This window comes from Symphodus melops (genome assembly GCF_947650265.1).
Source record: "Symphodus melops genome assembly, chromosome: 16".
Lineage (NCBI taxonomy): Eukaryota > Metazoa > Chordata > Actinopteri > Labriformes > Labridae > Symphodus > Symphodus melops.
The window spans coordinates 5,594,381-5,617,391 of NC_136706.1; the positions used below are offsets into that span (position 1 = coordinate 5,594,381).

The window sequence follows — 23,011 nt, forward strand, 5'->3', positions numbered from 1 at the left end:
TACATTGTCTCACACAAAGGAGAACATTTGGAAAACTGTTTGAAGATAAAAAGCGACAGGAGAAGGGGGGGGGGTGGACACAAATTTCAAATTTCCCTACCAAATCTACAAAAGGGCCCATTTAAACACAACGTGAGTTATCTTCATACCTCCTGGTTTTGATATAACTGTCCCAGCCTTTCAGCTCTTGCCCGGGTTGGAGGAGGGGGGAGGGGGGGAGTGACTTCGAGCCAACGGTCGACAGACAGCTCCGAAGTTTTTGGAGACTTCAGTGAAAGATGAGGAGCAGCTCCTTCCTATCGAGGAGCAAGGAATTAAAGTTTCAAACGTAGGAAATGCGGAAAAACGACAACTCAGCAATGAAACGAGTGTCCGTGAGTGTGCGTTGAACTCTCATCCACAGCCTGTCTGAGAGCAACCCCGCGGTAAGTTCTGTGAATGCGCTCATTTAAGGGAAACTCGTGAATAGTCTGCTTTAATATGCATTAAGGAGTAATCAATTACTAATGTCTAACGTCCTTTATAGTGATTTAAAATACTAGATTTAAACTAGTATCATGTCTAAAAGGCGTTATTAACTGTTCATTTACACCTCAAATGTAGCTCCCATCTGGAAAGTCAACCATCCAGTCCTCTTATGTAAACAAACATTAAGAGTTTAAGTCTTTTTGAATATGCAAACTCTGTTTCCTAAAAGGTTAACTTTTTTTTTTATGGGGCGTTTTCTGCCCTAACTGAAAGACCTCGTTTGCTGTGAATTATGAAACATTGGTTAATTCAGTAAAATGATTCTGACCCTATCTGACCCAAAACCATTTACCCTTTTTTTTTTTGTTCTTTTCCTAAACCAAATTATGTTGACTATTCTGTCTGCCGCTCTCTGTATTAACACGCATCTTCCACTGCAGTTGAACACGGTGGATTTGCTGACACTGGACTCCTTGCTCTCTTCTGACATCCAGTGTCAGCAGCCATGATCAACACTCAGATTTACCTCCACTACAACTACACAGGCAAACTGGAACACCGGCCCAGCATTGGCGCCGCCCAGGGCACTGTGGACACCAAAACCATTGTGTTCCTCATCATATGCTGCTTCATCGTCCTCGAGAACCTTACCGTGCTGGTCGCTATATGGAGGAACCACCGTTTCCACAACCGCATGTACTTTTTCATTGGTAACCTGGCTCTGTGTGACATGCTGGCTGGTGTTGCGTACCTGGTCAACCTGCTTCTATCTGGAGAGAAGACCTTGCAGCTGTCGCCTTCTCTCTGGTTTGTCAGAGAGGGGAGCATGTTTGTAGCGCTTGGTGCCTCCATTTTTAGTCTCCTGGCAATCGCCATAGAGAGACATCTAACTATGATTAAAATGAGGCCTTATGATGCCAACAAGAACTACAGAGTGTTTCTGCTCATAGGGACCTGCTGGTTGATTGCAATATCTCTTGGAGCTTTGCCTATTCTAGGCTGGAACTGCCTGGGTAAGCTCCCTGACTGCTCCACAGTCCTTCCTCTCTACACTAAGAAATATGTAGGTTTCTGTATCATAGTTTTCATGCTCTTGCTGTTAGCCATTTCAGTCCTTTATGCCCGAATCTACATCCTTGTTAAGTCCAGCAGCAGAAAGGTGAACAAGAACAGAAACTCGGAGCATGCCATGTCCCTTCTGCGCACTGTCATCATTGTAGTTGGAGTCTTCATCGCCTGCTGGACACCGATCTTTGTGCTGCTCCTGGTGGATGTGGCATGTAAGCAGCGCTGCCCCATCCTTTACAAGGCGGACTGGTTCATCGGAGTGGCCGTACTCAACTCAGCAATGAACCCGGTTATTTACACTCTGGCCAGCCGCGAGATGAGACGTGCCTTCTTGGGTCTGGTGTGTGGTGTTTGCTACAGGAGAAAGGCTTCTGGGAACGGCAGCGGGAACAGGCAGTCTCTGGAGCCCAGCCGCAGTAGGAGCAAGTCGTGGAGCAGCCAGAACAACCCAAACCAGAGGCAGGCAGAGACTGGCGCAGCCCGCGGAGAGGTATCAGTGGTGGCAGGAGGGGCTGCTCAGGCTGTACTTGAGAGTGACAGAAAAGAGTGACAGGTGGGAGGAAGCTACCTATGGGTGGAAGGTGAGGGTGGTCTGAAGTCACAGGTCTGTGCAGTGTTCACACGACTTTGAGTGATAACAGAGTTCAAATGAAAAAATGCTTGAATTCATTATGGCTGCAGGTCAGTGTTTTCTCCTTTATGCTTGATACTGCATCATCTTTAATCCATAATTGCAACTGTCCACCCTTTGGCATTAGACTGTATGACATATGAGACCAAACAAATGAAATATATATCGCCTCTTTGTAAAAGTACAGCTCCCATATCAACACACAAATCCACATATGATCATTTTAAACTCATGGATAAACCTATTAGGTTATCAAAACGAAGCATGGTAAAAAAAAAAAAAAAAAAAGAAACATTGAAAAGAGGTTCTGTTTTTTATATTAGCCTTTGAAAAGGAAACGTTTTAGATGTTGACTGAAAGATGTTCTGCATTAATATTGACCTGTTTACAGATGTAACCATCCAAGACATGAAATGGCTGAAAAAGCAATTCCTACGGTGCAATTATATCTCTGCAAAAAAAAAAAAAAAAAAAAACATGTAATGGAAGGAAGATTGTAGCAAACAAGTATTGTAATGACAAACAATATAAACTATTTATTATTCTATGCAATGTAACCTGTCAATTTGTATACTTAGTGATACAGTAACTGCACAGTAAGTTGTATATGTGATGTAAATGATGTAAAAAAAAAAAACGACTTCTCAATGCTTACTATTTGTTTATAACAGAATCTTTTTAAAACGTTTTTTCAGTACCATATATACCAAGTTACTCTGTATGTTGAATCTGATAATCCAAGAAGTGCGAAAGTTTTGTCTCAATTTAAAAACTCAATGCTTGAAAAAACAAAAACAATGAAGGAGCATGTTGATAGAGCATGTGAGCGGGTGCAGCTTTGTATAGGATCATAAATATAAGTGTTGAAACAGTGTAAAAAAACTAACAAAAAAAAATTAACAGAGAGGACTCACCTGAATTGCCTCGTTTTTCCAGTAGAGATAAGATCAGCTCAGATACGCCGCTTCTCAACTGTCAAGGCATGCAACTGCTTGGGGCCCTAGAGCAGTAGGGGGCGCTTAAGTGCTCATAAACAGCAGTGGCCAAAAGCAGGAAACCTCACCAAGGCGCCCCAATTTAACAGCACTCATTCTTGTTGCACTGCTAAGCATTGTATACATTATTGCTTTCAAAACAAGTTTGTCCATAAAAAGTCAACCAAGAACAATGAATCGAGGACTTATCTGATTATAGGAGAGAAAACGGACACTGGCACACATAATGGTGGAAAATGCATCACTGGATCAGTTGTATTGATCCCCCACAGTGCTTTCTGCACTAGCCTTTTTAACAGTCTCCTCCTCTTATCTCTGAGTAAACACGTCCAGCGTTAATTCCCCTAATTAAATAATGTTTTTTTTTTACATTGTATTTACTTTATTTGCAGTCAAATTGAGCCATGCTTGTAGTTTTGACATGTCAACATTGAGAGACTTCAGCAACCACTTATGATATACAGAAAGGTGGGTGGATTTATATTGATGTCACTAATTGTGTAAACTGTTCTTTCCAGAAATGGAAATGGCATAATTTTTTAACTTTTACTTCAACCTGTTTTCATGTGGACTACTTTTTTTGTACAGATGTCCAAAATGTTGACCCCCAAAAAAAGATTTTTAGTGTCTATTAATATACAAAATAACTTAAAAAATGTAATTTCTCTGTCTGCCATGAACTGAGAGATGTTACTTTTACAGCAGAGATAAGGAAAAAAGTTTCTACACATTCATGGTTTTATTGCCAACAGTCATACAGAATAATGATAAACCCCCAAAAAACAAAAGATTAAATCTGTAAACATCATTTGGATTCATTTCTTGGTTTTTATTTCCTTTTTCTTTTTCTTTACCTTTTCCAAAATAGTGAGTTTTCTGTGATTTTCCCTCCAACAAAGATTTATATCAAGAACCTAGAAATGATACATTTATAATATATAATAGAGAGGGAGGGAGACAGAGAGAGAGAGAGAAAGAGAAAACAGTAGTCTCAAGCAGCAACACGCAGCAGGGCGAAACACGACCTCTAGTGAACAGGCATGCCCCATTGAAGATCAGCTATTGCACTTTGAAGAGAAAGAGAAACAAAAATACCATTTGTACAAATAAAAGGCACATTTTCATCAACAGAAATCTGGAAAGAAGACGTGTTCTTTCTGTGTCCTAACACGTTTGGTTGTCTGATGTCTTTATGCCAGGCAGCTAATCGTCATGTCTTTACAGAGATTCTAGTAATATGTTCTTTTTCTCTTGGAGTTGTTCAGAATTTTGCACATTTCATTATTTCAAATTTGCTCTCCAAAAATAAAGACTTCATTTGAAAAGAGTTCTTGACGTGATCATAGTGCCTCTTTAACATTTTAGCGCATCATTCCCTCTTCCAGGATATTAGATTTGATGAAATTATGTCAAAAAAAGAATTGGACAAAGTGAATGTTTTATGGCAGGTAACTTCTCTTGTGCACTTTTCTCCACTTTCTATAAACAGTGCCAATATTTACGTCACCTCCGCTGATGCACTTTGCCCAAAGGAACACAAAGAATCAAGTGGAGGCTTGAACTAATAACAAATCTTTCGGTGGATTATCTTTATAAAGATCCCAGTATGCTTTTCTTTAAAATATGTTGTTGAGATGCATGTACTGTACACTCCCTCTTGCAGCAAAATACAGGCATGTTATATTACATTGCATCTGTCTTGTCAAACTCATTGAACTCCTGCTGATTTTGGTTTAAGTGAAGTGGTCCAGTGCATATCTATTCATTTGGTAACCATCAGAGTCAGTATCAATACTAAGGATGAGACCATTTGAAAGTGTGTACTTTATCTAGAAGGCTATAAAAGCTAGTGTTTCTCACCTACACACAGCAAATTGTTCTAATTGGTTGCAGTGGACAGCAAAATGCAAATGAACTCTAAGAAGGTCAAGCTAAAAGGGTTGGAAACTCACTTTTTGTAGATTGGTATGTTTCCTCTGTAGCATCCTGTCGTCTATTAGGACTAAAGAATTTATGTGAGCGTGACCAACGGGCTGAACATGCATTTCTATGGTGTCATCTAGTGACAATTGAGTGGTACTGCCACAAGATATTCACATAGTAAGAAATCAAATGTTTCTGTTTGACATTAATGTGGAGGTGGTGTTACATTGTGTAAATTACCTCTCAGCATATTTGTAATTGGTCTTGGTGCGAGTGACACAGATGATAAAACTGGTCTAATTCTCTGATTGTGCTCGTTTGTGATCATTCAAATGATAACTCCAACCAAAAGAGAAAAAGTGGATTAATATTAAATCAGAATTTGAAAAGATCCATTGCTTGACTCAAGCCCTCAAAATCTAATCATTGATTACACACCTAAAAGAAGAATCCAGAGGAAACTGATTCAAAAATAATTGCTGGTTGAAAGCATAAATATATATATTTTTTTACAGTGTCAGCATACACAAGCACCTCTTTCAAATGAAGGGGTATCAAGGTCTACGAACAATGTCCACAAGAACAGTTGATTTTAAGTCATGCGACTGCAGTGACACGAGAAAATACTTGATAAAAAATCTTTAAAGCCATTGACAGCACTATGAAGGATGTCTGTTTGCACCCTGACACTTTGTGACTACTGCAAAGCAAAACACATTCAGATCTAATCCCCGATAAAAGCAGATTTCATATAGAGACTAATTGAGTGAGCTGTCCCCCTAGTGGTGAGATCCTTCTTCATGAAGTCATTCATTATAAACAGCATTTGTATTTATTTCCATGACTTCTTAACCATCGCTTTCTGTAGAAATGTGGTTGTGCTTGACAGACAAAACTAAAATTTTCAGTTGTTATTCTAAAATACTCTTGTTAACACCTCTTTGAGGTCTGATTTTCACTTCATCTAAACTACAAGAACAATTGTCGTTTTTTAAATCTTTTAAAACACCAAATCAAGATATTATGTCCAAATACACCTATGTCTTCTCAAAAATATAGCATTTCAGTCATCACAACAAAATAATAACAGTTCTATAAATATTTTTTTCTTAAACAAATCTTGCATCTTCCAGTGCCTCCAGTAAAGTAACCACAGGCTAATTTTTTTTTCTCCAAAATTCACCGTCAGTGCATTGAGCCTTTTAGCATCTTATCTTCATTTTTCATCTTCAAGTTTCAGGATGGTAGGAATGACTGTCCAGAGCTTCCTGTTTCCCATTAGGCATTGCAAGCATCACTGTTTTCTTCCGACAGGTTGTAGAAGACACAGTTCACTCCCAGCGGACACGATGGGCAGATTGTTGTCACGGTGATGGCCAATAAGATGGCTAATGCTATCAAATATATGATCTTTCGTCCGTACCTTTGAGAGAGGGAGAGAGAGATAAGAGGAATCGTGACTTTCAAGACTCATCGAGGATTTTGATCATCAAGTATCTCCCTCTTTAACTCCTTCTTACCGTGCCCTCAGGGTCCACCAGCAGCAGGTGTTTTGCAAGTCCATTGTGCATCCCTGTCAGAACATAAGACCCTGGGTTGGTGGTGCTCTTACGAACCAGGAAGTCCCCGTCCTCTTTCAGAAGTTTTTCAGCGTCCCGGCGGCTCATTTTGCCGTGGTACCACGTCTGTCCCTCCAGCTCCTCTTGTGCCCGGAAGGCCAGAGAGCGTACGAGAAGAGGGCTGGAGTTGTCCACAGATGCTGCTTTTTGAAGACTTGAAACTTGCGACTGGACTTGTCCCTGGGACGGCAGGTGGGACTGTGACTGAATGGCATCCTCGAAGGGCTCTGTTTTTGGTGAGGGTATTGTCAAAGTGATGAATGAGGAGAGGAAAGATATGTAGGGCACAATTTCTTATCCTACATGTGGGAATAATCCCAAAACTCTGACACTGTCCAAAAAAAAAAACATAACCCAATGGTATGTGAGCTGCCATTTGAAGCAGAAATTACTAAATGATTGGACAACAGAATGGCCTCTCTGTCCAGGTTTAAAGGTTGCCATGCTAAATTGTTGATTCCACACTTTCACATGATCATGCCTTCAGACACTTTTTTACTGATGCAATAAATCAACCAAAAATTATGTTCATTTTACTCTGGTGTGTTTTCGATATTCAGATTGTTATCTAGCAAATCTGGGAAGTCTCCCTCTTCTGGTCATTGCAAAGAATGCATTTTGAAGGCATTTTCCACATTGACTTTTCTTTTAAAATCAGAGGCTATGTCACCTTTAAAAAAAGTGTGACTCACACTGAAAAAATTGACTTTAACTAATAACGAATGAGATCAACTGATAAACTGGTATTGAATTTACGGTTGAAGTACATTTTTTGTCATGACTGTGCCACAACAGGTGATGGAACTGCACAGTAAATTGTAAATTAACATTAGATCACAAAAACAGACTAGATAAAGGAACTTGAAAATGAGGCCTGAAGTTGGATTCATTAAAGACCAGTTCACTGTGTGCTCACGTGTAATTTATGTCATGACTTCTTCATGTACAGCTGCACACATTCCCATGTAACTGATCTTTCATGTGTAATAATTGCAAAGCTAGGCTTCAACTTGAAAGGAGAACATGACATACTCTGCACACTGGTATTAACATTGTCTTCCTTTTGTCTTCATACTGCTGAAATGTTATTATAACGCCACACTCAGGTCACTGAGGAACACGAGCCAGGAGAGCTCTATAATTATGAAGTGTGGTTAGAAAGTTATACCTTACCATGTGATGCTGAAAGCCAACACCATGATACTTTGGGATACATGGGAGTCTCATTCAGATCAGCGGTTTGTTGTACCAGCTATTTGTAAGTTCTGTCTAAAGTTGCAACGTCCACACTTAACCTTACATTGACGCTAGTTTGCAACTTAAGTTGTGTCTTTGTGTGGTTGTACAACAGGGACATAAAGTTTATATTACAGGTAAGTGGAAGAGAGCAATATCCAAACTAACCAATCATCTTGTGACAGAGCCAATCAGTGAGCAGTAAACACATGCAGTGTTTGTTTTGGTGTTTCCTCTCGTGCCTGTCTGTACAGTCTAAAAACAACTTCTGTTCCCTCCAGTTTATCCACAAACAAAGACTGAAAATGTATGTGAAACGTGACAAAGCATTATGATAAGGCGTTTCAATTACACACAGCTTTCATCTACAGTTACTGTAAAATAACAATGGTGGCATCAAGTGGTAAAGTCTTGAACTTAACCCATTTAGGCCAAAGGCCACTTATGTATTATTGGAAAACAACCTAAATAAACCTGGGTGGTTTCAGGAAAGACTTTTCAGAATTACAACATTTCAGCCTTTGCAGCAGATAGAGACATCCCAACCATACACCATGAGCAGTGTATTTTAGGGTTAGGTTTAGGAATCTAACATCTGCTAGGATCTAGGTGTAAGATTTCAGTTGTAACTCATGCCTTTGTTGGAACAACCTCAGCCTGTCTGGTGCAGCACCTTAAATGTTTGTAGTGTGTGAACTCGTCATGTTTTATCTTGCACGTAGCTGGTGCAAATGAGTGCCAATGAACGTAAGAAACTTTACAACAGATAATCCAGGACTTACTCATGTCAAACAGGTCCTTCTGCGGGCTCTCTTTGGCTGCAGCTGACATGCCCTTCGTCACATTTTCAGCCTCTGCCTGGAGCGCTGCGAGCACCTGGGCATCAATCTGCTGAGTGTTCACATATGTGGGCATGTCTCCTGTTTTTGGTGGCTGACCCTTACAGTCAGGTAGACTGCTTATATCGAATGAACCTACAGTAGACATGTTGGAGAAATACACACAGTCACAGTGTTGAAACAGTCAAATTTTGGCCGAATTCAGCTTATCTTTTGTTTTATACGCAATCAGAATCATGCGTTTCTTTACCCTGTTGTATGAATATGGTCTTTCTTTCATCTCCCCAATTTTCTCCACAGTGCCGACCCTGGTAATATGTCTGATCGACTGAGCCTGGGCCCATCTGATCACATACAAACACACACAGATGTATTACACTCTAAGGGGAAGATATTCTGCTCAGGTTCAATTCACATCAAAACGTGATGTACCTGGCATCCATCTGGTGCTGCGGTCTGATTGGTCAGCCGTGCGTCGATGAAGCCTCCAGGTGGTGGCATCTTCCCAGGGATGTTGTTATAATAAGGATGATCAGATGCTTCCTCCTCTTCCTCTGTCCACTGTAACTCCTCCATGTTTAATACCCTGATGAGAAAACAAGGAGGTCAAACTTTAAACTCATTACTCTGTGTGTGTGTGTGTGTGTGTGTGTGTGTGTGTGTGTGTGTGTGTGTGTGTGTGTGTTTGCAGTGCGTCCATGTGCATCATGAACACCTCACCTGTCATGCGTGGAGGACAGTTTGCTTGAGGGACACTGAAGGTACTGCTGGAAGCGAAGGTCAAAGGCCTGGCCAATGGTGCTGATAACATCCTGGGCCAGACCGTCGGAGCACTCCAGGATGTGGCATGCTGACAAAAGTCAGAGGAAGTCATTTTAATGAATGTGCTGCACGATAAACAGAGGATACAACTCTGGGTATTAAAGGATGAAACACCTACCTCTTCTGTTAACAGGGTCCTTTGCTACATAAGCAACAAAATCTGTGGTTTCCTATAAAACAAGAAAAGGACAGAAACAAACAACTTTTACAGTTTTCATTTAAACTTTCTCCAAACAATATCAGGTGAATTAACGGGTTAACTTTTTTTTTTGTAATTGATCAAGAATAAAATTCATACTCCTGAAATAGAAAAACTTGTAAAAAAAAAAAAGAAAAAAAAAAGTGTTTTGTCATTCAATGTATTTCCACAATAATAAACAATCATACAAAATAGAGCTTGGATGAAAGGAATGATAATAGACAAACAGTTTAACTTATCTACAGTACATAATATAATACTACCCACACCCTGTTATTACTTTTACTGCATGGAAGTGAACGTGAGACTTGTCACAAACAATGTTATCTCCTTTAGACACTTTTTTTTTTAATTGTATGGTTAGCATTATTGTTTTTGCTTTATTTTGTTAATGAGGTAAGGCACATCACAATAAAACTAAAGATTGGCCATTGAGATACTTACAGGGTCTCCACCAGATGCAAAGGAGATGGACTGCATGTGATGGTTGGCTATGATCTGTCAGGAGAAAAAAAATATACAGAAGTTTGACAGAAGTATGTTTTTTTGTTTTTTTTTACTCTGTCACCATCTGCTGGAATTATCAAGAAGGACATTGTGGTAGACTACCCACAAACCACTGCTTTTAAATTTTAAATACGATATGGCTAAATATACATGCACCACTGCTCTAATGACGTTACAAAGCTTTGGTAATTCAAGAAACAAGCAGACATATTGTGTGCTGTCTCTCTTCTCTCTCTTTCAGATGTTCTGTTTGATAAAATGGTGTTACCAGTGGTGGCTGGTGGGGGGAGACTTCTCCCGGATTGACCATTATTACCAGCTGTCCCTGGGTGTTTCCATAGTAACATTTATTTTAATTACACATGTGCATGCTGTGGCACACTGACCTGTTTGCCATCAGGGGTCATCAGGTTGAGGCTACTGGTAGAGATATTTAGGTTTATCAACATGCCAGCAAACTGCAGGTTACTCTTCCCCAGAATATTTGACAGAGCTTTGGACGGTGGCTAAAAGAACCAGAGAACACAGACAGGCAAAAAAACAAACAAACACAACAGCAAGAAGAATTATTTTATCAATTGTACAAGATATTATAATGTCTGTCTGTCTGTCTGTCTGTCTGTCTGTCTGTCTATCATTTGGTGTTAGGCCTCCATACTTTCCTTTGACATTTTAAGAAGCTCTGGAGAGCTGAGCACTGCCTCATTTCACATCCAACAATCAGAAACAGTTTCCTCACACACCCTGGACACAAATCATATCCATGCACAGTCACACACATAAAAAAAACAGGCACAAGAACACACACATGCACACGCATACACACAAGCTCAGCCTCCTGATCAGATATTGTGCACTACATGAGTCACTAAGCACTGAGCAAGATGTGCAATGCATCGTGGGCTGTAGCTACGCCCACGCACATACAGTCCCATACCTCTTCATCTCAACCTCCTCTACCTCTCAGTGCAATCTCTCGTTCTCATCATATCCCCCTACTCTCTGTCTGTCGTATTTCCTTTTCTTTATAATGAAGGAAGGATGAGGAGAAAAAAACCTAGAGAGGCAGTGCTATAAATAGAAATCAGAAGGGTAAATGGATATCTAATACTATTTGTCCCTCTTGCTCTCTCTTACTGTTCAATAACATTTATTCTCCCAGCTCTCTCTGTGTGGGCTTCACTGTACACGTGATCACACCATCTCCTTCCCTCTCTCTCAGTCCATCAGTGTACCTTTTTCTTCCGCAGTGCTCCTTTGGTCCCTGGAACAGCCTCACACACCAAACTGATGGCTTCCCTTGAGGGAGGGAGGAAGATGAAGCCAAGATGATGACCATAGACACATACAGATTCACAGTTACTTTGGTCTTAAGTTAGACTTCAGATGGAAGAAGACTACACTTGGAGAACTGTTATTGACTTTGTAAAAGCACAGCAACATTTCCTTTTTTTTTTTGGGAAGATTTATTTTTGGGCTTTTGGGGCCTTTATTGGAAAGATAAGACCATGGATAGAGGTGGAAATCAGGGAGAGAGAGAGTGGGGGCATGACATGCAGGAAAGGAGCACCTGGTTGAATATAAACAAGCATGCTAATAGACTGTAAAGGAGTAGCAGACTTAAAGCAGTCTTTATAGAAACTCTACATTAGGTGAAAGTTTAGAAGGAAAGATCCATTGAAAACCAACTAAGGTTTCTATGCACATGCACAACAATGAAATGTGCTTGAATGAATGAAAAATTGTTATCTGTTGTGAATGACAAACTGAATGTTCAGAGATTTGAGCTAAATGAGCTAAGTAATTGATATTCAAGAATTAGAAAAACTGCCATTTATTGCATTTATTGTTGCTGTGCTTTTACAAAGTCAATAACAGTTCTCCAAGTGTAGACAGGACATCTTACTGTTATATATACTGTTATTATGGGACTCACACTGTGTGTGTGTGTGTGTGTGTGTGTGTGTGTGTGTGTGTGTGTGTGTGTGTGTGTGTGTATATATATATATATATATATACACACACACATACACACATATATTATAAATACTGTATATACACACACACAGTGACCAGTGACAAAGTGCTTTTGACCTTCATCCTTTCTAATCGCCAGCAGGGGGCACCATCACTGATCATGCAATAAGATGCCTGGCTGTAACGCCAGTTGAAAGAATGACTCTCTACTCATCAGTTCTCTTATTGCCTCCAGAGATTTTTTTTCTGGGTTTAATCTTTTAGAAGACCGAAGAATGACTGAAAGAAGGGAAGTTTTGTAGCTATTTTGGACACATTATTTTTATTGGATATTTGTGATCAACAATAACTAACAGGAGAAAGATCATGAGACGAAGCTTGCTTTCTCTGTTTGCCTCCCTTTCTATTTATTAGAGAAAACACGCAGATACACATGTGAGGAGTTATTATGTACTTGGCAATAGAGAACGATTCTGATTCTGATCACTGCTGCGTGGCCTGGCAAGCTCACATCAGTCTGAACTGACTTCAGACAGTCGAGCATAAAACTAGACATGACACAAACTGATTTACTTTTGGCCTTTGGCTCACTGCACATAGATCAGTGGTTAAGATACACACGAGATCCCCGGAAATTCAATGAAATAAATTCTAATATAATGCACGCTACAAGTCCTCAAATATAAGGAAACCCTGTCACATGTTGTAAAAGTGACAAAAAACCCCAACAACTATTGATTACAGAATCATTAGTTTCTGCTTGCCGTCATTTTTTTAAAAGTAGTCTTTTGGTACAAAACTATATGGAGTCATTTCCTAAAGATGTAGTTCTCGAGTGGTTTGAGACCCAAAACGTGAGTCTGCAAGCCGTTTTCAGAGGGTCGTAAATTTGTGCCTTTAATGGTGAAAATGGTGTCCAAAAGTCTGTAAAGCGCTTATGTTTATTCTATCCCCTTGTATTTGTTCTGTGAAATGTTGAGTAACAACCAGTTCTGCAGCTGGGTTAAACCCACGTTGCACAACAGTCTCTGGTACTTTTTGACAGTTTATCTACATCTATTTTGCATTTAACCAAATAAAATAACTAATGTTTAGTTCTGAAGTAAGAAAAAAAGGAAGTTTGTTTGAAAGAAAATAAAGATGTTCTTAAGAAATTATACTGTTTTCTTGAGGAACTTCCTGAAGTTTCTTCTTTAGAAAATGTTTGTGAATCCGGTCCATGTGTCAGTAGTGACAAATATCAAATGTATGACCTTATAGTTTTTAATATAGTATGACTTTAACTGCCTGCAAGTCCTTTGTGCTGTCCTTCATTTATTACAGGTTTTAATCTCGCCTTTTTTAAATGCGTCTCCTTCAGAAGCACAAACGTTGGCATTCAATAAGACATGTATGTTTGAAGGTATTACAGGATATCATTTTACATTCACTGACACAGGGCAACATCTATGGCTCTCAAAAATGTCCCGTTTCTTTATTTGAAGTGTTCATGTTCAATTGTTTTTCATTCCAGTGTTAAAACATTGCCAATTAAAAAGTCATTTACAAATTTAATAGTCACATGTGGATGAATGATCACTGTTTCCAAACAAGAAGAAGATCGCCGAGCTGTGTGGACATACCTTGTTATTTGTGATCTCGTGGTGAAATCCAGGGATCTCATCGACCGCAGGACTTCTATACAGCCAAGATACTGGTGAGCAAAAACATAAAGCCAGTGTGAGATACATCTTTTTGAATTTCTCGACACTCCAGATACAAACACAGTGATATATATAAAGTGATTTAAAATGGATTATGCATATTAGCAAATAAAAAAGCTTTAATTTCTTCTGATTTTCTTTCACACTCGTAACACTTTTGGATCAGATCAAAAACATGAATGTTTGGGTCACTGTATGAAGGAAACAGTCTTTAGTGCAGCTGCCCTGGGTTTGAATCATTAACTGCATGTCATCCTCAACACTTCTTGTCTCTATTCAGCTGTTCTATAAAATAAAGGCAAAAGCCCCCCAAAAACACATTTAAAACATGAAAAAGATGTGGATGTTTATATTGTTGATGAAGAAAAAAGTCAATCCTGCTGGTGTAATTGATCATTTTCTGTTTAAGGTCATCCGTATAGAGGTGTGTCCAAGCCCAGGATATGTTTCTTTTGAATGGGAAGCTGCATCAGTGTGTTACTATAACACAAGAAATCCTCTTATCCCATAAAAACCTCCAGCGCCAGCCACCTACTCACATTACAACACCTCTACTGATTAATATTGTACAGACGGAGAACATTTTGTGCTGACGAGTTCCTTTCATAATCAGAATCACATTCATAATCTGTCTGGAAACAAAACAGACACACTTCTGTTTCTATTTCCTCTTCAGAGAACACAGAAGTTATCAGAACAATAACTTTCATGTGACAAGCCTCTTTCTCTCCAGGGAGCATTTTCAAAGTACTACTGAACAAATACTATTTTGTTAACGTGACGTTTGGACATTTGTAATGTTTTCTACTTTATGAACAGCCAGTTTGAAGTGAACAAGTCATCAGGGACAAAAATATTTCAAACTATTCTAAAATTGGTGAGGAGCTATTCTGAGCACAACGTGAGGACATTTCTCTCTCATGCTGTAACAACAAACGAGAACACAATTCACACTGTTCAAATGAGTGGCAACTTAATTATGACAATCAATGGGAGACCAACATCTAATAAGTGATAAGAGTCTAGGACACAACTTCTTGTTCAGACACAGTTTGAAAAAAAGAAAACAATCAAAAGGTTTAAACATTTCTAATGTTTGACCTGTAAAAACATGAATTTCAACATGTTAAAAATGCCCTTTTTCATCCTAGAAGCAGGATGTTGTTTCAATAAATGTAATGTTTTACTGTGGGATCAAACCTGTCGATAAGATTTTGAAATTGTGGAAAGGTTTGAATATTTTGTGCACACAGGTAAGGTTGGGGGTGCTATGGCAATTTACAGATTGAGGAGTTTAGAAAATTTAGATGAAAAAAAAAGAATATTTTTAAGAGTTTTTTGTTGCTGCTTTATTTGCAGGAAGAATTTTCCAGTAGATGTCTCCCTAGAACACTAACAAACTCTGTTTGGCCGCGCTTCCACTGATGTGAAGCCTCCGCTCTCTTCCAGCTCCGCACAACTCCGACCGTTCACAAGGAATCAACTGCAAGCGGTGGACAAACTTCAACTCCCTGTGGCCTCCATTGTTGTGTTAGCGGGCTAATGCTAGCACCCTTTAGTTAGCTTCTAGCTTCACATGGCATGTACATTTACCTAGAAATCCTATGACATTCAAATAAGCAGTGGGTTATTCTTCTTTTCGTTAGTCCCTGATTAAAACAGCTTTAGACACAAGGAGAGGAGCTAGGGAGGTCTGGTCCATGTAAACACAGTTCCAACAACAACACAGCCAGCGGGATACATATCTGTTTAGTTGTTGTTGTAATTGAATATTTTTTCGCTGTTATTTAAATCTTCTGTGAGGATATACTTCTGTGAGGCCAGTTATTAAAATGACTGAAATGCATACTTCTATGTAAGCTACAAAAACAAAAAACCATAAGCTTGAGGATTGATCATTAATATACGGTAATGTCTGAAATTAGCTGCTAAATGAAGTGAGTTAAGAAACAGACTTTATTTGACTTGGCTGTTTCTGCAGGAGGGAAAAAAACTGAATAATTACTCTGGGTGAAAGTTAAAAAGACTTTCATCCAATATTTCCTGTACTTGTTTTATGTAGGTAACGCTTTGTCCACAGGAGCCGCCAAAGTCAACACAAACATAAAAAGTTTACTTCAATCTCTATCTCTCTCTTACTTTGATTTATTAGTCCTATCAATTTCTTTCCTTTTGAAAAGTTGTTGTGAAGTTGTTCATATTTATCAATAAATCTTTATTTGTATAGCCCTAATTCCTAACAGATGCTATGTGAAAACAAGCAGATTTAATACTAAAATCTAACATTAATTTGGATTGCCCTTCAAAAAACAATAAATAGACCATAAATTCAGCACAAGTCTATTTTTCAAGAAAAGAAACAGGGTTAGTATTAACTTAATGTTGTTGTGTTTAGGTCAAAGGATATTTAATTCTTTCTTTAGAAACATTAAGAGATTTATCTTTTCTTATTGAAAAGCATGGAAAATGCCAACCCAAAAAACATGGCTTATTAGATGAGCAAAAGACTGTTTCATTATATTAACTCATGAAGAAAGAATGGTAGTGCTAATAGTTAAGGGTGCTTTAATATGTCACATGGCTATTGCAAAACAGCAAATATTTATCCTCCTACAGTTTCCTCCAACCTCACTGGAGTTTCATTGTTATTGTTTTTAGGGTTGTTTAAGCCGTCTGTTGTAGGACAGTATGCGTAGTGTGCGAACAGCTAGCATGGGCTAAAAAGTGTGAGTGTAAACACTGTCACTGTCAATCAACATCCCTTCAGAGTAATGGTGCGTGACGTGTGGGGAGTGACCACATGACGCTAATTAAAAGTGCTGTGAGCATAACACCATGATGAACTCAATACACACAGGACTCAAACCACAGGAAAGGAAGAGGTGGGGGGGGTTGGACCCATTTCCCTCCCTCACAGCATGGATGCTTTCAGCGGCATCGACTGGACAAACAAGCGCTCTCGTCCCTAATGCAGTTAATGGAAAGTCACGCTGGTCACAGATACTGTAGGCTTTGTTTAGAGAAGTTGTAGGAGGTGTCATACGATGGCAATCAAACCGTGTTACTTGATTTGAAATATGTCACGTTCAACCTGCAATCATTGCACTCAAAGCTGTTTTTTAATGTCTATTTGCTGAATTGATAAAAAGATACATAAATGCGTTGAGGCCAATTCATTCTTTTTCTGCTTCATTTCAGATTCAGTGTGAATGGTTTCTTCCGTTTCTTTTCTCCATTCACTTTGCACCTTCAAGAGCCAGGGCTCAGCATCATCACTCCTCATGCGAGTGACTCATTGCCGGCATGATGACATTCACAGCTCTCGTAGTTGTGCGCCAACTTGTGCTCCTTTAAATGATGGATGACGGCTGAACAACATGAACGTGAGATACGGATGTGATGAGACAAACATTGCAGAGTTGTCTGTCTTGGTTTTTTTTTTTTTGCCCTTCCTTTTCCTCCATTTCACTATGTGAGCTCATAGAGATGCACAATGTACAGAAATAACACATCACCATGGTTACAAAAGCATAATGCTTCAGCTCTGCATACACAACAAAGACGGAAACATTGAAATGATTAAAGAATGCTGAATATTATACAGAGAAGGGTTGTTGTTTTTTGTTTCCACATCGCTGTTTTTCCCCCTAATGTTGACCTTCTTTATTTCCTGAATTATTCAATGTCTGTTTTCTCCTCACTGCTCCTTCACTCAGCCTTCCAACCTACATCCACCCACTCAAGGGCATGTTGTGATGTACCAACGAAACTAAATTTTCTCCCTCCATGCAGGTAGATAAGGTTGAGTCATTGAAAGAAAAAAGAGAATGGATTAAGACTTGAAAAAATAAGACACCAACCTTTACAACATATGTCACTCCAGGACCGGAGATCTTTTCGCTCGAGTGTAGCCATCCTCTGGAGGGTTTACTCAACAGTCCACCACCACCACCACCACCACCACCACCGCCGCCCGGGTTCCAATCCTCCCTGCCGAGCTGATGCTCGTCAAGCCTGCTCTTCTTGCTCATGCTGACGGCCGGCTCCAGCTGCGAGCAGGGGGTAGAATGGGAGCTGCACAGAGAGCCGCCCACACCAGAAGCTGATGCTGCACTGGGGCTCGGGCCACTGGAGCCCCCTGAACCCGAACCCCCACCCGCCTGCAGCTTAGACACAGCCAGATCCTTGACGGCCGAGGGCAGACCCTTGATGCCTAGCAAGCTGCCCGAGTTGCTGAATTTCAGGTTGGACACCTTGTTGATGAGGGTGCAGAGGGTGGTGCCTCCATCTTCCAGGTGGTCGGCGGCAGTGCTTGAAGAAGCAGAGGTGGCAGTGGAGGAGGGTTGGACCTCAGTCGGGGGTGTGTAGGACGTCTCGGCTGCAGACTGGGAGTTGGCCGAGACCTTGGGGTTCATGGACAGGCCGTGGAGAAGCTCATCGACGGATGTCACTGACTCATTCCTGAAGCGGTTGTATTTGGTACGGTGAAGCATACCCTTCCCTCTCTTTTGCCCTCTCCCCCTCTCTCCACCGAGCGACACGCGCAGCTTGCCGAGTTCACAGGCGTGCTGGCAGACGTGGATGAGCCGTGCTGATTACCCTCTCCTGTAACATAGCAGCGGTGGTACAGGCAGCAAACGCCTTTCAGCAAATCACAGGCCACCTGACTGTAATTTTCTCTATTGAGGTTACAGCAGTGGTTGTGCTGCTGCTGCTGCTGCTGCTGCTGCAGTTGCCAAAGTCCAATGTGCTGTCAATGAAATCCAGAGCTGCAATCCAATCCTTCAGAGGGAAATATACAGACACAATCCATGGACATATAGCAGACACAGAGGACGAGGATGGAGAGAAAAAGGTCTCGAAGAGACTGCCGGTGTTGTGGTGCAGCTTGCTTGATGCAGCTGCTGTTGATGATTTCTAACCTCAAAAATCCAAAAAGTAAAAAAGAAGAGAAAAAAGGGTCTATGTTGTCGAGGATCCCGGTTACTGCGAGGGAAGAGCAAACACTCTCTGCTGACTGCTGCCTGCCTGCCGGCTCCGAGCTAAAGCATGACTCACTGATCTGAGAAAACCTTCTCAACAAAAGGCTTGCTGAACACTGCAAATCACTTCCTGTCGGAGGGAGGAAAAAAAAACTCCCACTTACAGCACACTAGGACCAATCAATTTATAAATTCCCCAGTCTGATATTTATTCTCTGTAATTCTCCAAGTCTCATTTGTTTTTCTGAGAAAAGGAAATGAAGAACACAGAAAGGAGGCTTGATAATTCAACTTGGAAAGGAAACCAGTCAGAATAATTTCCTCATACTCTTGTTAGAAAGTGGATGAGGTGATAAAAGTTGTGCTAAATGGATGACGCATGCAATAAACTCATCACAAAGAGGATGATGAATGAAAAAGTGATGATTACAAGCAGCCGTTTAAAAGCTACAATCAGTTCCCGGTACAGTCTTCCTGTTCGGACAAATATACTTTGATTGAAGAATTAAAACTAAATATTTCACCAAAATGTCATTTTCCTTGAATGACGCCAAACTAAGCTCTATAAATCATCAACACAACACAATAACATTTGAGCTTCACTGGAAATATGCAACATACGAGACATATTGTCATTCATTCAAAATAGCTGCATGTATGACACATCAACCATTTTCTCAGTTATTCACTTTCAAGAAACTATGACTGACTACGACATGACTAATCCAGGGGCTATTTTTGCACTAAATATTCAGAATCAGGCATTAATGTACTAATCCCTATCAGTATTTAATATGTGGAGCCAACAACTAGGAGATCATTTGCATATCTTGTCTTAAATATGCAGCTATCAGTCCAGCTTGCACTGAAGAGACGTTACAACTCAAACAAACACAACACAAATGACATGCTTCAGGCAGATGAGTCAACCAAACAACCAAAAGGATAACAGAAACAAGTCTCCTTAAAACCAGCAGCAATGAAGCATCTTTGTCTCCCTGGTACCGGAAAGCAAACATCCAGACACCATTCATGTGAAAATGTCCTCAGGAGCATCTAGCTAAGCCAAAAGACTGACACTCATTCATAAGGAGCTTCCGCTCTCACTCTGCCGCAGATTTCGCACTGCAGTCCCTCCCAACATCTCTCTTTCCTGCCTCGCAAATATTGAAAAAAAAAAAAAAAAAAAAACAGCACGTCTGCCTTCTCGTCTCTGGAAAAAAAAAAAAAAAAGGCAAACACAAAAGCAGGGTAGAAAATGCAGGCCCTTGCTAATAAAAGGAGGAGGTAAAAACACAAAGGAGAAAAGGAGCAGAGGACAAAAAGCACATGCAATATTTAGTCTTTTGTGTGAATGAAATAGCAGGCAGGCATACCAATGTTTCTGTGAATGGAAGCAAGGCCTTTCTGCCTCTGCAAGGCAATCCCTTGGGATGGCATGGTCTTATCCAATGAGGAGCAGGCTGGATGACTCATTCAGGGGAGGCTTGCAGAATAGTGGAAGAGACCATTCCAGGCGCAGGTGTTCATTTGGTTTTCTCCCATTTGCCCTTTAAAAAACAAAATGTGCTTCAAAAGATGTGACATGTTGGCATCATTTATTAACCTAACCTTAAAAAAAAGAAAAGAAATATTTCCAGAGAAGAAGCTAAAGATATGTAAAGCGACCCCCCCCCCCCCCATGTGATATTGACTGTCTCCATCGTCAGCTCTTTCCCCAGCATTCATGTGAACAGTAACCACCTACTCGTTCAATGTATGGTTTCTACGTATGACAGCAGATAATACCTTTGCAATAGACGAACACATTGATTCTCAGTTAACATAATTAAAAATATATTTATATATCTTGTGTCTTTCAAATGCATAGCTGTCTTTTTATTTTATGTTATACATCAATCATTCATTAAAAATCTTATTACATTTTTCTGGGTTATTTTGACCCTCTGAGAGAATATTGGTGTATGCTAATTAGCACAAGGTAAGATAAGGTTTGTCATTGCCTATTACTATTATATTAGTTTGACTTTTTCAGAACACCTCATGAGAAACTAACTCTTAAATGCATAATTTACTGATTTTTCATATCATACAAATGACTTAAAACTAAAGCCCGACCGATAAATCTGCTGTCGATAATTTGGGCTGATATTAGCATATCACGTCACTATCAATATTTGCTCATTTTATCGCAGATAAGTTCCAACATTACTAGATTTATTTGTCAGTCAAATAGAGTTTTTATTTGAGTTTCATTGTTTTAAACTAGAAGTTTTCTTTCTGGCTGTCACCAGCAGAGTGTGCTCTTTACAACAAGTATCACCCTCCAGAGAGTAAAGGTAACGCATGTACATACACAGTTATTTTTATGTTGAGAGACCATCTTGTCAATCTTTCTGTATAATTTCCCAAGTATATGATTACTGCATTTGAGGAAAGCAAAAAAATAAATCCCAGGTATCTATTTAAAAAAAGATTTAAGAAAGATATTGGTCGATCTAATACATTGGAATCTAATATTGAGATCGATGTCGGCTCTTGAAATCCCTTATCGGTCGGGGGATCTACTCAAAACCTCCACCATCTAATGTTTAAATGCTCCTCTATAGCAGGATGGAAACTCAAGGATGTTGAGATTCAATAAATTGCTGCTATTCTTTTGACATTCAAATTTGATATGTTTGAATTCAATAATTATGGTAAGCCTGTCAAAGTGACCAACTGAAATCAAAGTGCAGGACATTCAATCCAATTGACCTATTTGTAAACCCCTCCCCCAAACAGTGTTAGTCCAATCATAGCTAACCCTACACTTTGGCGCAACAGGGATTTTTTACTTTGAAGATTCCTAACTAGGTGAAATGATCGAGAAATGTTTAGGTGGTAAATTTTTATGTCCATAGACATAAACATATTAGACACTTTTGCAGATTTTTAGACTCTTTCGCAGACTGGTGAATGGGCAACGAGCAAAGAAATCCCAAAGGCTGTCCAACCAAACTTTTAGGTCTGTTTTAAAGATGGTTTAAATTTGCAGCCAAACCTGTAAAAGTTAGTCAATTCCCTGACTGAGTCGTGGGCTCCGTGCTCATTTCCCCAAACTCAAATTAAGAAAAATAGCGACACTATTCTGTCCAGCCCACACTGCAGAGTATATAAAATACCATAAGGAAATATAACTTCAAAAAAAGGCGGTGAGCACGAAAAGCACTGAGGACCCACCCACCATTTCTCTGCCACTGAGCCTGACTTCAAAAGAACAGGTGGGAATATGTTTAATGTCCGCTGCTTCATCTCAACAACCCACAGGAATGTGATAGTTGGAGTTTTCAAATTAAGGCACGCCGACACCTGGAACCTCTACCTTGTTCTCTTTTCATAAACCATCGACATCAATGAAAAATACAGTTCATAGCCAGTCCGAGATGTAAGACACTTGTAAAGACACGTTTAAATAAAACATAATTATCTGTATCGAATTGTTGAAACGTACCTTAAGGATGAATGAGAAAGGAGAGACAGAGGAAAAGAGCATCCTTTGGCGAGGAAAGCAGCAGACACTTCCACATGACTACTGTTGCCAGGCTACCAAAAACATTCAAAAAAGCAAGAGTTATTTTCAGACTATAGCTACAAGCAAAATAACCAACGATACAGAGAGGGCAGACACAGGCAAACTGGTAAATTGTGGCCATTTTTTTATTCATTAGAAATGCTTATTCCCTTTCTGTGATAAAAAAAACCAAAAAAAATAAACCTAAAAGGACAAACACAGAACTGAATACTGCTCATTGTTTTAAGATGCACTGGAGGAAATCACAGACACGACCGTTGTTACACTGATTGGAGGTATTCTCACAAACCTGCATCAAATTGTTCTTAACCAGTAACATGCAATACATGGGCGGTTTTCTATAAGTCATACTGTGGAGGCAGCTAAATGTATGCTGCATTCAGGTCCAAGACAAATTACTCTGAGGGGCCAATAATGTGAATCAAATAGAACCAGATTGTTACTAATCATAACCAGATAAAACATTTT

General features: G+C 39.7%; 2 protein-coding genes across 4 annotated transcripts; one reads left to right on the top strand and one right to left on the bottom strand.

Annotated features, from left to right (window-relative positions):
* Window positions 1–97: 97 nt before the first annotated feature.
* On the top strand, window positions 98–9,522 carry s1pr3b (sphingosine-1-phosphate receptor 3b). Of its 2 annotated transcripts, XM_079365111.1 has the most exons (3): window positions 98–425; window positions 909–2,117; window positions 9,471–9,522. In XM_079365111.1, the coding sequence occupies exon 2, from the start codon at window positions 974–976 to the stop codon at window positions 2,084–2,086; it is 1,113 nt and encodes a 370-aa protein (XP_079221237.1). In that variant the 5' UTR covers window positions 98–425; window positions 909–973; the 3' UTR covers window positions 2,087–2,117; window positions 9,471–9,522. The 2 variants fall into 2 exon arrangements, with proteins under 2 accessions (XP_079221237.1, XP_079221236.1); XM_079365110.1 differs by lacking the exon at window positions 9,471–9,522 and having other exon boundaries at window positions 909–2,459.
* shc3 (SHC (Src homology 2 domain containing) transforming protein 3) lies at window positions 5,562–22,554 on the bottom strand. 2 transcript variants are annotated; one of them, XM_079365108.1, is made up of 14 exons: window positions 22,463–22,554; window positions 20,346–20,519; window positions 17,848–18,592; window positions 13,907–13,977; window positions 11,543–11,606; window positions 10,694–10,813; window positions 10,245–10,298; window positions 9,720–9,771; window positions 9,500–9,629; window positions 9,212–9,365; window positions 9,030–9,123; window positions 8,723–8,914; window positions 6,606–6,931; window positions 5,562–6,508 (listed from the first exon to the last, which is right to left on the bottom strand). In XM_079365108.1, the coding sequence occupies exons 3-14, from the start codon at window positions 18,478–18,480 to the stop codon at window positions 6,380–6,382; spliced, it is 2,019 nt and encodes a 672-aa protein (XP_079221234.1). In that variant the 5' UTR covers window positions 18,481–18,592; window positions 20,346–20,519; window positions 22,463–22,554; the 3' UTR covers window positions 5,562–6,379. The 2 variants fall into 2 exon arrangements, with proteins under 2 accessions (XP_079221234.1, XP_079221233.1); XM_079365107.1 differs by having other exon boundaries at window positions 17,848–18,769.
* Window positions 22,555–23,011: the final 457 nt, after the last annotated feature.